Genomic DNA, 16,285 nt, shown 5'->3' with positions numbered 1-16,285 from the left:
AAAAGGGAAAAAAAATTTGGACTCGCCACTACATTCTGTCCACAATATACACTGAGTCAAGTCAGGTCCTCTAGTACATGAATCTGATGTGATTTCCCCCAGTCTGACTCAAAGTTAACCCGCAGGAAACCCAAGGATGGACTCATCACAGTATTTCCTGCATGAAGACAGGTACTCAGTGAAAAGCTTCACATCAGTGATAAGTACCAACATTTTACCAGAATAAAGAAAAAGTGTGAGCTATAATATTTGCAGGCATTTAAATTGACTCTAGGCAGGTTACTTTGGTTCTGCTTTACTCCACTGAAAGCTTCAGTTTCAGCCACAGTGCTTTCTATATCTCTTCAAGGTATGAGGGATGCCACCTAATTAAATGTGGTTCAGCCTAGACATGTTTTGCTCTTTTTTTGTCTTTTGGTGCCACTGTTGTTTATTACCATGGAAACATGGCTCTCTGTTCTGGGTTATCCTGAGAGTACGTAGGCTGACTTTTAGGCTTGAAATAAGCTTTTCTTTTTGTGAATCTGAGTAAGTGTTGTTAGACTGATCTCAGAGCAAAATTAATACTGGCCTAACACCACAGACCAATATCACTGTGAAACCAGACCCAGGTCAGACTAACAAGTTAGTTACCTTGGATGCAGATGATATTGGTCTTCTGTTCAGCAGTGGAGTCTCTTCATCCATGTCTGCCTTTCTCAAAGGTGTCCAATATATATAATCAGTTTGTGTATCTGTAATGTTTGTTGTCCTCAAAAAGGGAGGAAATGAAATGAAAACACTGCCAGTCTGTCCTGTTCCAATGCAGCTTCCAACAGATGGTAATCCTTCTCTACAGGCTTGGAAGAAAAATTAAACCAGTCACCTATCCTGTTCGAGTGACAAACTTCTTCCTTCTGTGGACAGCGTGTTTCAGGGTTTTCTAGACGGACAGAATGAAACAGGAACAGAAACTAAAAACTGTGTTTACACTGGACTTTCACACATGAACACACGTGATATTAAATTGGAATTTGTTTTGTGAATGGCAGAACATTTTTAATAAGCTGTACTGTACGTGTAATGACAATTTTAATTTCTCATTTATCAAAGTTGGCTTTTAGATCTGCTCAGTTTGACTTTGAGTGGAACATTTTAGTCTTATGTGCAGCCTTTCTACTTTCAAAAACATTTATGAATGATCATACATTTGTGGAATTAAAGCTGTCACTAAATACTGACTCATAATATTGGCTATTGACAGATTTATATGCATCTACACTGACTAAAAAAAACAGGTATTTGTCAGATTGTTGTCTTCAGTAGTGACTTTTTAAAGCCCAGTGTAAATGGAGCAGCGGCGTTTCAACATGTTGATTTGCAGAATGCGGAAGGGTGGGAGGTCAACTGCATGATTCCTGTATTGGGCCAGTCAAAGAGAAAGCAGAAGAAGAACAGAGCCAGACCCCCTGCCAGTTGAGTCAGGGGGAAGAGGAAAGTACAAGCTGATCATGAGATTTACTGCTGCATTGTTACCATGCGCTAACAAATAAAAACATACACACTTATGTAATGATTGGAAATGTGTGTTATTTAGTAGGACATGACTAAAGTTAAAATCATAATTTTTCACCTTTTCTACTTCTTCTGACTGATATCTCAATGTAATAATTGTCCCTACAGAAAGGTAATTAAAGCTTCAATGAAGAAGTGATGTGCTTCCATTATTCTACATTTTAATAAACACCGGATGTCAGTTGGTAGATTGTTTTGAGCCATTTACTTCTCTTTCCTTTGTGTCTGTGGGAGAGTGAGAGAGAGCCATAGAGAAGCTGAGTACCTGTTAAATCCATCTGCATTTCCTCTGTGGTCCCCAATGATTTTGTGGAAAATGGAAATCTTGTATCAGCTTGTGGGTGTGCTTTTGTGTATTGTGTGTGTCAAGACCAGCCCTCCTCAGCTATGTCTTTCTCTCTTCTATTTGCTCCTTCAGCTCCAGACATTCAGACAGGGACCCAGGCCCAGCTCCACTGCAACATGGGCAGCTGTAGGTCAGGCCACTGGCCCCTGATCGTGGTCCACATGCTTCTGCTGCAAATTCAGCCAGTTAAGGTAAAGGGAGTTGATGCTGTGTCCCAGAAACTACGACGACTCAATGAACAGGTCAGTTTGAATTAGACTGTGTGTGTGTTATTGTTGTGGTGTTAACATATTGGCAAGTTATTAAAGGAGTTGCAATTGTGTCTAAACAGTTAGTGCTACATCAACCTTAATGAGCTCTAGTATCATAACTGTATCTGACTCTCCTCTGTGAAATTGTGACTCCCTGTAGCTGCTGGGTCTTTCCAATGTCATATGCATTTTGACTATAACATTGGTGGAAAATGAAGTGCATTCCACGTTCACTATTTTCACAGATTTCATTAATTTGGGGGGCTATGGATACAAAGTTTGTATGGTCTCATAGGCACCTTTTTTATAACCTCTAGCATGAGGTATGGGACATAATTCACTCATTAATTTGTAAAACTACCAAGAACACCTACAAAACCAAATAACATGATCCCACATTTTGTCACGGATTTGTGTGGTGAAGCAGGTTGGAGGACCCAAATGCAGGACGCAAGGCAAAGGAGGTACAGTTCAAGGGGTTTTAATAAACAAACAAAGGCGAGCACACTTACAAACTGAGTGGCTGATGACAGAGTCCAAAACAAAGCTTGTCCAACAGAAAACCAAAATCCAAAACGAGCAGAGAAACACAACAAGTGAGGCTGACAACAGGAGAACACACTGCAACACTGGGTGACAATAAACAATGACCCAACAAAGACAAGACAGAAACACCAGGTATATACACACAGGGACTAACGAGCAGGGCGGGAGCAACACAGGTGACAGACATGAGGCTAAGGAGGCACAGGCAGGGAGAGAGAGAGCAGGGGAAAACAGAGACAGACATGCAGAGGGATCACTGGGGTACAGACATGACAAGGGTTACCGAACACTAGACGACAGACAAGACAGACCCCCAAAACCCAACAGACCAAAATAACGCTAACTAAACACAAAAGTGCAAAACACCGCATGGCAGACAGGCACAGTGTGACACATTTCTTTTGTCTACAAAATAATTATGCATGCAAAATTAGAAAGAACTAAAAAACAGAGGTAAAAAACAAAAATCAGTAACTACTTCAGGCTAGCTGATAGCTATTAGCCTGATTAACCTCATAGCTGAGGCTAATTTAAAGTCTGTGACAATGATTAATAATTAGCCCCAAAGGCATAAAAGTTTTTCTTCAACTTTACTGTTTCTTCACCCGTTACCTTTGTAGGGCAGACATGTCATTTTGTAAAACCACTGCTGGTTGCTGAAATGGTGGAAAAACCTTTGCAAAAATGATAATTGTTCAAGAGGAAAAGTTGTCACAGACATTTTCTGCTTGTGGATGTTTTGAGTAATTGTCCTGACCTTCAAATCAGTTACCAAACAGCTGCAGAAAGGCTTGTGAAAACACTCTTCTTTTCTGTTTAGTTCCAGCAGTTCCAGACGCAGACCCAGGCCCGTTTGAACATGCTGGCCCTGAACCAGAACAGGAACGCCTCGAGGTGGCTGGAGAGCCGTGTACAGGTCCTGAGTGACCACTTGCACCACATGTCACAGGACCTCGACCACCTCAAGCAGAGCACAACACAGGAGATCAAGGGTCTCAGGTTAGAGCCCGGGTGCAAATGTGTTGAGTGGGAGGCTTTTCCTTTTAGCATCTGTTCTTTGTGGGAGGTTGGGAATACATGATTAACAGAACAGCTTTTCATTTCATCATTCCTTGGATACATTTGTTCACATGCATTACAAATATTCTATTTTTTCCACATTTGAAGTAATCCAACCTGCTGACATACATTTAAAATTGCATTTGCAATGTATTGTGAAATATAAAATCTTTCAACAAATTGAGAAACTCATGTTGATTATCATCCCAGAGAGTGGGGGAGGAAGCTCGAGAAGAAGAGTAAGCGAATGGAGGGTCGTCTGGCATTGATGGAGAGGAGCCTAAGGGAGAACCGCCGCCACGCCCAGAAACAGAAGCCTGATTCAGGTCAGGACTTCTCCAACCTCACCCTGGAGCTGCAGAGCCAAGAGGAAAGGCTGGCCGCCCTTCAGGTACAGCGCGATGAGCTGCTTGTGGGGCTGAAGGGGTTGCAAGAATCCCTAAAAAAACAGGCGCTGCGAGTGAACCGGCTAGAAGGCCGACTCGGTGAGGTCCTGCAGGGGAATGAAAGAGGGAACAACAGAGGGCCGTGGAGGACGGGAGAAACCCTCAACTCCAACAACACACCTCAGGAATACTATGAACCACGCAGGAGAAGCCAGACACATAGAGGTGGGAGGCCTGGAAGGATTCTGGATGGACAAACCCAATCTAGACCAGAGGGTATCAGCTATTCCCAGACTGATGATCATTCACAGGCCACAGCTCAGAGCAGCAAAACCCCACAGCCCTATCTGTTCCAGGTGACACCAAAGCAGCCTAAACATTCAAAGGCCCAGAAGACAAGACCTCATCCAGAATCTCATTCACAGATACAAGTCCAGTATCTAAACCCTAAATCCCAGTCCACAGATTACTTGCCTCAGCCTGACCTTTACCGTCCCCAGTCACAAAACCATGTTCAGGCTCAGACAAGGCCTTACCCTATCCACCATGAGCAGCTCCAGTCACACCACACTGCGCCTTATCTTCATGCCCAGATCCAGCCCCAGGTCCAAGAGCGATCCCATCAGAGACACCCTGAGTTACACAACCCCAATCACCCCTCTTCGCCCCAGCCCCTGTCCCAGGATCCAACCCATCCTGAACTCGCCACAGACAGACAGAGCAGAACCAGAGTGGGGGCCCCACAAACCCAGGCTTCAGATGTTCTCCCTCGGCCCAAGTCTGAGTCTTCTCAGCCTAGAGTGAGTAGGTGGGATGGAGGACATGGGGAAGAAAGTGACACAAAAGTAGAGCCTTCAGTGATCCACAACCTCCTTCAGCTTCCTGTGAGGCAAAAGATCCCTGCACAACCAGTTCCCAAAAAGGATGCAATCAGTAAGTAACAGTTAATCCCTCTACTTTGGGTTGCAGTGGTTTGATGGACATTTATTAATCATTAAAAAGATTACCATTCTCAACTTTTTCAACAGTTTAGTGTGGCTTAATATAACGTTCACCCATATTTTAGCCAAAGGCAGAGATATGTTTTTTGTTAGCACCAGCGTAGGATTACATTGAATCTCCTCTCTCCCTTTGCCTTCAGTCTGTAATGTGGACTCCATGCTGTTCTTCCCCTCGGCCTCAGCGGTGAACTATGTCACCTTCTCCCAGACTCTCCCCGACCTTCCTGAACTTTCTGTGTGTTTGTGGCTCCGTGTGGAAGCCTTACATGTTGGCACACTGCTCTCGTATGCCACATATGACAACGACAACCAATTGGTTCTGTATGGACGCAACTCTTCTGCCTCATCTGCATCCTTCTCTGCTTCTCTCTCATCTTCCCACACCTCCTACTCCTCCTCTCTGTTCTCGCCTTCTTCCTACGCCTCTTCTTATTCCCCCTCCGTGGACTTTGTCATTGGAGACCCTGTCTATCGTCGACTCCCTCTGTCATCGCTCCTGGATGCTCGCTGGCACCACCTCTGCGTCCTCTGGTCTTCCATCCAGGGACGTTTCTGGCACTACAGTGACCGGCGCCTCACCTCCTCTGGCTCCAACTTCAGAAAGGGCTGGGAGATTCCGGGAGGTGGATCAGTGGTGCTGGGGCAGGAGCAGGACACTGTTGGTGGAGGGTTTGACCCTGCAGAGGGTTTTGCTGGGCAGGTGGCAGGGTTCAGGGTGTGGAATCGGGTGCTGAGTTCTTCAGAGGTGGAAGGGGTGGCAGAAGGAAGAGGTGTGCCCAGAGGGGTGGTGCTTAGCATGGAAGACATAAAGGAGGTACATGGGGAGGTGCAGCAGGTGTCATGTGAATGTTTAGAGCACTGTGTGTGATAAAGTTACAGAGGAGGATTCAAATAAAGAGTTTCGTTCCTAAACATGATTTCTATAGGGAATCTTAATTGTCTCTTGCTTGTCTGCCTCTTAAAAGTGTTTTCTTTTGGATTCAATTTTTTTTATTTCTCCAGTGTACCACACAGTGGTATATTTTTATTGGACGAATATCTTATCCTACCTAACAAAGCACTGGCATGCCGTCAGTTTTTATTTATAACACATTAAATCTGGTGGTTCTCAAGCATCAAGTGCCTCTTCAGAAGCCAAAAAAAGTTCATGCCCCCCCATCACAGCAAAAGTGGATTTCATTTTTATCAATCATTAACAAAACAGGCAATTGAAATAAACAAGATTCTGGTCAGTAAAATAGCCTTGCTAGCATCAGAGCAATTTTTATTATTATTTATTTATGTCACCACGTGAATCAATTTCATGCAACTTTAGGTCCGCTCAACATCTACGACCCCCCTGAAGTGGCTCTACGTACCCCCTGGGGGGGCCTGTCTCCCAGTTTGAGGACCACTGCTTTAAATGAAATATGCAAACTTATCAACACAACAATGTCTTGCTCATTAGCAGGGTTTATGATTCATGCAATAAAAACTTGAGTTTGATCCACCAAGATAAAAGTGTGCTTGTAAATGTAATGTTAATGTCTGTTATTTTCATGCCATATTATATTATTATTTGTTTATATTATATTTTGTAGGGTGGCTATCACACTGTGGAAAGGTAATTCAGAATGAAACTCTTCAAAAAGCGGCTTTAATGTGTTTTTTTGTACAATTGCTACTCCTCTGTGTAGCGTTAGACGGACATAATAGGTTAAATAATAAAACAGCCTATTATTAATGTTACTTGTGACATTTAAAAAAAACAGGATTGAAGTTAAAGGGAGCGAAAAATACCTTGTTTATCAGTGATGCTGCACTTGATTTCTAACGTGTTTGTGGATGTCTTTGAACTTTGTTTTAAGCCACAGTATGACTGCAGATATGGATATCTGTGTCTTTTGGATTGTCAGTAGAAATGTGTAATACATTTATCTGAATAAATGTAGTAAATCTCAACATGATTTTGTTTCATTCTTTTCCTGGGTGAATAGGTCCAAAGCTCTTTACAAAATAAAATCCTTCTTGCTGTCATATTTACTGGGAGCAGGGCGCAAATGTTTTTGTCCAATATACCATTCTGCCTACCTCAGGCCTTTTCTTTCACTAATGAAGGCCCGAGCTAGGCACAATGGTATTTTCTGTCAATATGATGGCAAGCAGTATGTTATCATTTTGCATAATGAGTACTTTTACTTTTGTTAATTTTGAAGGTAATACTTTTGTACTGAAGTAACACAACCTTTAGTTGTAACAGAGTATTTCTACACTGTGATATTTCTACATAAGTACAAGGTCTGAGTACTTCTTCACCACTGTTGGTATATTAATACATTTCTGTTGGCTAATACTGCTTATTTACTGTAACTTAAGAATCATTTTCAATATGACCACTCAGGCAGAAAGGGCAGGTTGTGGAACAGGTCGAGAGCTTTAAATATCTGGGTACTGATATTGATCACCACTTGTCCTTCACACAACATGCAGATGGGGTCTACAAAAAGGCCCAACAGTGCATGTTCCTCCTGAGAAGGCTGAAAGATTTTAATGTTTTAGGGTGGCGATGGTACAGTGGATAAGACACACGCCTTTAGTATTAACGACCTGGGTTCAATTCCCCACTGTGACACATCCACCCTGAAAATCAGTTGCTTCAGAGGAGTGCAACCTCTGACATATATAGCAATTCTAAGTCACTTTGAATAAAAGTGTCAGCTAAATGAATAAATGTAAATGTAATGTCAGCCAGGACACTTTACTAGCAGTATACTGGTCACTCATTAAATAAATTCTCACATTCAACATTGCATCCTGGTACAACTTCCTTCCAGAAAAGCAACAAAAACTTACAAGAATCATCACACATGCAACCAAAATCACTGGCACCACTCAAATCCAGCTTTCAGACCTTTACAGGTATGCAGTAAAAAACAAAAGACAGACTCCATCACAAAGGACCCTTTCACCACTCCTTTCAGCTTCTCTCGTCAGGCCACAGCTTAAGAGCACCTCTGGCCAAAAAGAGAACCCACAAAAACTCTCTCACTGCAATATCCATTTTAAACAAGGCCAAAAGACTGACACTACTATTTAATGCAGCTTTGCACATCTGCTCTTATTTATTTAGGGTATTAGTTGTGTTGGTTTAAATGTAATTTTGTGTGACTCTTTCATGGGTGCATGTTTTATGTTGTATGTTTTATGTGAGCACTTAACAGAGAAGATCATTATGTGATAGAGAATAAAGTTTTTTAAATTGAATCGAATATAGTACTTGTAATGGAGTTTATTTTAATATTGCAGTACTACATGACTTAAGTAAAGGATCTGAATACATCCTCCTCCTCCTCTGGAGAACGCAAACCTGGTGGTAATTTTTACATACAGTCTATGGTTGGCACTGATGTCTTTGCACCTATGCTTTGCACTCGGTTTTCGCCCCCAAAATGGTAAAACTACAAATCCCAGCATCCAACGCGTCTAACGGAGTATTTTTGGCCTTTCACGCGAGCCTTACAAAACGTCACGAGTTACAGGAAGGAACGGTCATGGGAAGCTGAGAAAGAATAACAGTAGTTAGCCAGCAACAACTGCAATTCATAAAATAATTCAGGGGCTGTTAGGGCGGCGAGCTACCGGAGGCCACCATGGCCAACATCACGAAGAAAGTTTCGTGGTCCAGCCGAGCCGAGGAGTCCGGGCCAGCCGGGGAAGGGACACCGCTGCTCAACGGCTCGGAGCAGCCCAGACAATCCAGACAGGTACAGCTAGCATGGTGGCTAAGTTACAGCTGGGACTCCTGCAGCATTAAGACGATTCTGTGTGATTCTATGTTTTATTAACCATTATAAGGTTACGTGAAATGCTGCATGTGTCACGAGCGCTTGTGTTGGATTTTGATGCACTGCCGCCTGCGCAGCTTTCATTTTGGGGTGTGTTGTCATGTGTTATGGTAACTTATGTTTGCAGTTTTTAGATGCAACGAGCTTTATTTGCGACGCAATGTAACTGCATGTGTCTAATTAAATTAATGTTAATGAAATACCTTACATGATGCACGTAATTACATTCAGTTATGTAGAACAATAATCAGATTAGAGGGAGTTTTGAGACGCTAATACTTCCTTACTAACTTGTTACTTTTTTGTCTTATTTTAGCAGCCTTATGGTAACATTCAATAATATAAACAACTTCACCTGATGTTAGTTATAAAAGGGTCATTATGATAATCTAACTTCAGGATACATAGGGTAACAATCTGTGCTTGTAATAGATACTATTTTAATCCTTTAAAATTTTAGATTTTAGTATGTTAGATGGCGGACTGGCGACCTGTCCAGGGCGTTTCACTCGATGTCAGCTGGGATTGGCTCCAGCCCCTCGCGACCCTGTATGCAGGATAAGCGGTTGACGATGGATGGATGTTAGAGGGCAGAATAATGTTAAAAGTCAACATCAAAGTCTGATAATGTCATGAGACATTAGACCTGTGGTCTTTAGACTGAATAAAGTTGTCTGTCGAGCTAATATAGAAACACTGGAAAATCCAACTTCCTTTTTCCTCTAATGCAGCCACCAAGACTAGTCAGTTACTTCCTGCCCCATCAGGACCAAAGGTGGAAGTAAACTATTTGCACTTCTGTCAATATACTGAAGTAGGAGATGAATTTTTAGTCAAGTAAATGTTTAAACCTGTACGTGTACTTTCTCGTGAGTCAAATTACAGCATTTCTGGTTAAAGAGGACTGTGTAGTTCTCACTGGTCAGAAGAGTGTTGCGTCTGACACGTGCGGTGTGTTAGTTTCTTACACTTCTCGGACCCTGTTGGATACCAACATCTGTGTTAAAACATCAGCCTGGAAATGTCTACACAAAGCCCATATTTATTTCTGTTGATGTCTGTGATGTCTGTAGCTGTCTGGAGGAGGCAGTATATTTCAGATAGGCAGACTCAGCACGGTGGATTTGGAGGAGGAGATAACGTCAGATGAGGTAAAGTCCGAGCTCTAAACGTCGTTGCACTCTTTCTCTCTGTGTCTGTCACTCCTGTTGATGATCACTTCATCATGACCTTCAGCGGCATTTCTTTTAGACATTGATTTAGCCTGAAGTGTAGTTCATCCAATGTAATAATAAAACCACACCTATCTTCAATCACATCAATAAAAAGTGATCAGTTATGTCTTAAAATGAGACACACACACACACAGACAGTATCAAACGGCATGTACATTGATTTAGCCTCATGCTCAGTTTATGTACACACAGAGCCTTAAGGCCTGATTTGTAAGAGGCAACTTGAGATAAAGTTAAGCGTATTGGTATTTTTATTTGATTTAACATAAGCCTATAGTTGGAAACCTGACACAGAAATTACCCACTATTAGATCAGCACAGTGACAGTTGATTCATCCCGTCTGAATAAAAGTCACATGTTCGGAAACTGTGATGTTTTCCACCGTGTTGCTGTGCAAATGATGAATTGATGCAGGCCATGTGTTTGATAATGTGCCTGACCCTGTACATTCAACCATTCAGTAACTGATAAATTCCACACACTGGTCACTGTTTAAAAAAAAAAAAAAAAAAAACCCCAGAAAGTACAGAGCAACAGGCAGTTTAGCCAAGACCTTATCAAAACCCTCCTGCTGTAAATGTGAAAGCATGTTGTTTGAATTAGCTGAGAGTCAGGTTTAATCAAATGTGATTTCATAGCTCTTAGCACAGTTAAAGTAAGTTCAACCAGGCAATAACAATTCTTATAAATGGCCCCAAAAATTACAATAAGCCAGTTAAATTCAGCATTTGAGATGCGCTCAATGACCCAAGAAAATAATCAAAAGCTTTAGCCACAGTCAGTGGTAACCAGTACAGGACTATGATGCATGAGGCTGACAATTAGCTTAATAGGACATCACATCCGTTTTCCTTGACCTTCATTTTTTTCTGGCCGATGGAAATGTGATTTTGTGCATGTGATTCTCTTGATTGTTGTGTGCTGTAAACAGAAGGTTACTTATGTGAATGTTCGCTGTTTCATGTAAATAGCTTAAATTGCTTTCGAATTGCCTATAGCTGGCTTGTATGTGTGTCAGAATGCACTCTTTTGCACAAGTGTGCTCTTCAACACTAAATAGCCTGCTAGTTGGGGAAAAAAAACATGCCTACAACAATATCCCTCCTCCTTAGCTTTGGGTATTGTAATGCTGAATGTTTTGGAGGATACACGGGTGCGTCACTTCATCTTGCATCCACCTCATTATTAATGCTTCAGAATATAAGTTAGGTAAAGTCTGTCAAACCTGTGAAACCCATCCTTTAATTTTCTTCTGAAATGACCTTTTAGATAAAAAAAAATATATATATCTTTCTCATGTTGTTTCAAATGCTTGTGGATTGGTGATGTCAGTAATCTAGTTCCCAGCTCCCTCACGTGATGGAATTGGTTAGAGGTCAGTGTTAGTGTGGTGACCTCTGTTGTTTCTGTGTTTTTCCCTGAAGGACTCTCTCAGGGGGAGACCTAAAGAGATCCCTCATAATGAGAAGCTGCTGTCGCTTAAGTTTGAGGTAAAACAAACATAATTTTGATTATTAGATGATTCTGAAAATCTTGTATTATATTTGACAAACCCCCGGTATTGCTAATTAAAGTAAATAAAACTGTAAAATGAGTCGGTAACACCAATATAGAAAAAGGGGAAATAATCTTCTTAAGCAGGCTTGAAACAATTGATAAAATCATCTTTGTTTTAACACATTTTTTGTTTGCTATGAAGTTGCTGACATTGATCTTAAAAAGGATATGTACACACACATCTTTGTCACATTTTCAGGATCTTTGTTTATCACGAAGAACAGAAGTTAACATCATCGCCATAGTCTTTATTTGACTGATTTATTGTGTGTGTGTGTTTGTTTTGTTAACCCAGAGTCTGGACTATGATAACATTGAGAACCAGCTGTTTCTGGAGGAGGAGAGGAGGATGAGTTACATGGCAAGTGGAATGAGAATCACCCAAATTTACGTTACCCTACCAGACTATTTTGCTGTGTATAAATTCATGTCATTTTGCTATTATCATGTGTTATCTCTCCCTGCTTTGTCTCCTGTCCTCTTCTCCCTTCCTTCTCTCACCTTGTGTTGTTAGGGTTTCCGCTGTCTGGAGATCAGCCGCTGGGTGGTCTGTGGTCTAATCGGCTTTCTTACTGGGCTCATTGCCTGTTTCATAGACATCGTGGTGGAGGAACTGGCTGGGATAAAATACCAAGTGGTCAAAGAAAGTATCCTGAAGAGTTGTACGGGATGCACAGGCTGTTTTGCATTTTTGATAGTTTGCAGGATGTAACTGTAATTCTCAGGCAATATATCTAGAATCTTCAGTGTTCATAATAAAATTTTCTTTAACTTGTATGGCTTTTTGCAGGAATGGCCAGAAACTATTTTGTCCTGAGGCAGTTACAAAATTCAGTTATTTGCTAGATGTGTTGTTAAAAAAAGCATATAGCATATGTGCCAGAGTGGACAATGGTTATTCAACCTTACAGTCATAACTATCATCTAAATGGTGTTAATGTCTTCACCCTCCATCTTAAATTTGTTGTTCATATGAGAGCTACAGAAACATTATACATGCTCACCAAACAGTGTGGCTATGTTTGGCTGATTTCAGCCATGTGCTTTAAGGTCTTTCCTTGACCTCTGACCCCTCCCAGACATAGAGAAGTTTACAGAGGTGGGCGGCCTGTCCATCTCTCTCATCCTCTGGGCTGTCTTCAACTCTGCCTTTGTCATGGTGGGAGCCATCCTGGTTGCATGTTTTGAGGTAAGACTGAAGGAGGAATTATGTTACCATTTGGTAATTCTCATGACCTTTGGTTTGGAAACACAATTCCTGTCTGTGTGTCGGTAGTTTTCTTCTTTTGTGTGTTCCTCGAGTGTGAGAGACTGCATAGAGAGGAAGTACGTCGTAATAGCGTTTTGTTCGGTCAGTTACATGTTTGAATTAAACACGTGGAAGTGAAAACTAATTGGGCAATATTATTACCAATTGTGCATAATACTGAAAATTTGAAAAGATGAATGTGCTTCTCTATTCTTGTTAGCCACAGTTTAGTAGGTGGGCAGCTGAGGTTTTTAACATGACATTAAGTTCCCTCCTGCGACCAGACTGATCCGAGAAGTGGTTCAGTCGGGATTTTTATTCACACAAAGCTTGCTCTGTCCGCTGTTGAATGTCAGATCATGTGATAACGAGATTGTTTCATTATGAATATGTAAGCACCAACACTATTCTCCAATCACGTCATGTAATCATAAATATTGTCGGCCTCAATGTGTTCCCTCAATATAACTCTCCTCTCCTTCTCACATTCTTTATCCCACCCGTCTTGAACCCCCACGCCTCTCCTTTTTCTCATCCAGCCCATAGCAGCAGGAAGTGGTATTCCCCAGATAAAATGTTACCTAAATGGAGTCAAAATTCCCAGGGTGGTACGACTCAAGGTACAGATGTATAAAACACACACACACACACACACACACACACACACACACACACACACACACACACACACCAGTAGATGTACTTGAACAAGAACGACTTTAATATACTTAACATGTTGTGTTTGTCCTCCACAGACGCTGTTGGTGAAAGTATGCGGTGTCATCTGCTCAGTGGTTGGTGGTCTTGCTGTCGGAAAGGTAAACATTTAACCTTCAGTGAACACTATATACAATTGATTTTAATAATTTCCATTAAATGCCGTATGGGCTGACTTACTGTATAACTCCCTTTCATACCCGGTCTCTTGTTTGCCCACAATAATTTAGGAAGGGCCCATGATTCACTCTGGTGCTGTTGTAGCTGCAGGAGTCTCCCAGGGCAGGAGCACCTCTTTAAAGAGAGACTTCAAGGTCAGTGTGTGTAGTGAGTTTCTACTCAATAGCAGCAAGGTTTCAAATTGGATTACAATCATATTTTTCCTTTTTAATTGGAGTTACTTTTAATTTCCTATGGTTAGAGTTTGGTTGTGAGTAAGAATGATTTATAACTAGTAATAATAATAATAATAAGTGTGTGTGTGTGTGTGTGTGTGTTTGTAGATCTTTGAATACTTCCGGAGAGACACAGAAAAACGGGACTTTGTGTCTGCTGGAGCTGCAGCCGGAGTTTCAGCTGCTTTTGGAGCACCAGTCGGTAAAAAACACAGTAACCTTACCAGAACCCAGTATAAACATGGTCTTTGTTATTAATCTGCCTTAGTTGTGTGGGCAGGTTAGCTGCTATGAAGCCAACATTCAAACAGTATGGCTGCATGCCCAAACACAAAAGCCTCATTTCCACTGCATGGTACGGCTCGGCTCAACTCGAACTGCTTATTGTACGATGTACTTTCCACAATTTCATTTTCCACTGCAGATAGTACCCCTTCAATGAATGCGGGATTCTTAGCTGATTGTCATAATGGTACAGCATGAAACCGCCGCGACAGACACAAACACAGGAACAATGAGAGGATATTGAACGGATGGTGTGAGAGCCACACGAGTTAAGCCAAGGCAATCGTTGTTGCAGCAAGGAGATAAACTTTGTTTCCCCCAAGTGAAAAATGTTTTGGATCTGATTGTAGGCTGTCAGGAGACGTTACACATCTGTAAACCAAAAGCGGGATTAGTTTGACCGTTTATTGTGTGCGCAGTTTAAACAGCGCTCTACATGGTATTAAAAATGTCTTAAAAACACTGCTGGTACCTGCCATCAACCCAACATACCTGATCTAGCTTGTTAATGGCTGCTTGTTGTGAAAGGCTGGCTTGTACATGTAAAGGGTTTTTGTCCTGCAGAAATGTTCACCTGTAGTGTGGAAATGGTTCACAAATGGTGTCTCGATCTGTTACGCGTTGCCTTCTTTTGAAAACAGTGCTTGCAGTTGAACCCAGCAAGTGTTCTGCTTCCACTGCGCACTAATCAATCAATCAATCAATCAATCAATCAATCAATCAGCACACTATGTGGAGGATGCCATGTGGTGGTAACAGCTAACTTGGCATCAGGGAATGGATCGCTCATGGCATAAAGGGATTATTTGGTTAAAATGTGCGGTGGTTCTTGACTTGACTTGATTTTGATTTTGGTCTCTGGTCGACAGGCGGCGTTCTTTTCTCTCTAGAGGAAGGAGCTTCTTTCTGGAACCAGATGCTGACATGGAGGATAGTGAGTCACGTAGTCCTGTGTGCACACCTGGCATAAACTCATTGTGTCATGCTGTTGGTTGATATATGAGAATGGCAAATGTTGTCCTAAATTTGTTTTTTTCTCATTTTGCAGTTCTTTGCCTCCATGATCTCTACCTTCACCCTGAACTTCTTCCTCAGTATCTATCACAACAAACCAGGAGACCTTTCCAGCCCGGGTCTCATCAACTTTGGACGCTTTGAGAATGATGTGAGAAACTTTTAAAGTATTTTTCCAGCTTTATGTTGTTTGTTAGTCAGTGTAAAAGATGACATGATGTCATTTTGTCCTTTTTCAGAGTGTAGCCTATAACCTCTACGAGATTCCCTTGTTCATCGCTATGGGAGCCATAGGTAAAAACTATTTTATGTCTCCTCTGGAAATATGTTTGATTCACTGATTCATGACACACTTAGGGGCGGCTGTGGCTCAGGAGGTAGAGCGGGTTGGCTGTTAATCGGAAGGTCGGCTGTTCGATCCCTGGCTCCCTGGTTGCGTGTCGAAGTGTCCTTGGGCAAGATACTGAACCCCGATTTGCCCCTGGCGGCTATTCCGCCAGTGTATGAATGAGTGTGAATGTTAGTTTCTGTCTAGCTCAGTGTATGAATGTGTGTGACTGGTGAATGCAGATGTAGTGTAAAAGCGCTTTGAGTGGTCGAAAAGACTAGAAAGGCGCTATACAAGTACGGAGCATTTACATTTACATTTACACACGCGTGGTGCCACTTGACATTTAACATTATGTTTGATTGTGTTACTGCAGTTTTACATTTACTCATTTGGCAGATGCTTTTATCCAAAGCGACTTACATTTGAGGAACAACATACAGTCATTAACAGAGCATAAAATACAGCACAAGATCTACAACTGACAATACATATTAATAAAAGCAGCAATAAATGCTAGTAAGCGCTAATGGCACA

At 41.7% G+C, this 16,285-nt stretch overlaps 3 protein-coding genes across 4 annotated transcripts in view; 2 read left to right on the top strand and 1 right to left on the bottom strand.

The window, feature by feature from the left end:
* The window catches only part of slc2a6 (solute carrier family 2 member 6), an 8,507-nt gene extending 7,629 nt beyond the window's left edge, over positions 1-878 (bottom strand). Inside the window, exon 1 of the mRNA XM_046036943.1 lies at positions 634-878. Within this exon, the coding sequence (XP_045892899.1) occupies positions 634-687 (54 nt within the window). The 5' untranslated portion in view covers positions 688-878. The remainder of the gene's footprint in view (positions 1-633) is intronic.
* Positions 879-2,006: 1,128 nt separating this feature from the next.
* On the top strand, positions 2,007-7,084 carry LOC123964754 (pentraxin-4). The gene is made up of 4 exons (XM_046041535.1): positions 2,007-2,142; positions 3,518-3,696; positions 3,967-5,075; positions 5,284-7,084. The coding sequence occupies exons 1-4, from the start codon at positions 2,017-2,019 to the stop codon at positions 6,009-6,011; spliced, it is 2,142 nt and encodes a 713-aa protein (XP_045897491.1). The 5' UTR covers positions 2,007-2,016; the 3' UTR covers positions 6,012-7,084.
* Positions 7,085-8,654: 1,570 nt separating this feature from the next.
* Positions 8,655-16,285, top strand: part of clcn7 (chloride channel 7) — a 35,182-nt gene continuing 27,551 nt past the window's right edge. Inside the window, exons 1-13 of one of the 2 annotated variants that reach the window (XM_046074116.1) lie at positions 8,655-8,886; positions 10,041-10,118; positions 11,628-11,693; positions 12,056-12,121; positions 12,275-12,407; positions 12,840-12,949; positions 13,549-13,629; positions 13,765-13,827; positions 13,957-14,040; positions 14,230-14,323; positions 15,276-15,340; positions 15,455-15,571; positions 15,660-15,714. In XM_046074116.1, coding sequence (XP_045930072.1) covers positions 8,773-8,886; positions 10,041-10,118; positions 11,628-11,693; positions 12,056-12,121; positions 12,275-12,407; positions 12,840-12,949; positions 13,549-13,629; positions 13,765-13,827; positions 13,957-14,040; positions 14,230-14,323; positions 15,276-15,340; positions 15,455-15,571; positions 15,660-15,714 — 1,126 coding nt within the window. In that variant the 5' untranslated portion in view covers positions 8,655-8,772. The remainder of the gene's footprint in view (positions 8,887-10,040; positions 10,119-11,627; positions 11,694-12,055; positions 12,122-12,274; positions 12,408-12,839; positions 12,950-13,548; positions 13,630-13,764; positions 13,828-13,956; positions 14,041-14,229; positions 14,324-15,275; positions 15,341-15,454; positions 15,572-15,659; positions 15,715-16,285) is intronic. The other variant, XM_046074125.1, reaches the window with a different exon arrangement.

The sequence above is a fragment of the Micropterus dolomieu genome, linkage group LG02 (assembly GCF_021292245.1).
Source record: "Micropterus dolomieu isolate WLL.071019.BEF.003 ecotype Adirondacks linkage group LG02, ASM2129224v1, whole genome shotgun sequence".
In the NCBI taxonomy this organism is placed as follows: domain Eukaryota; kingdom Metazoa; phylum Chordata; class Actinopteri; order Centrarchiformes; family Centrarchidae; genus Micropterus; species Micropterus dolomieu.
The sequence above is the reverse complement of the archived record's forward strand: the minus strand, read 5'-3'. Positions and strand labels throughout refer to the sequence as shown.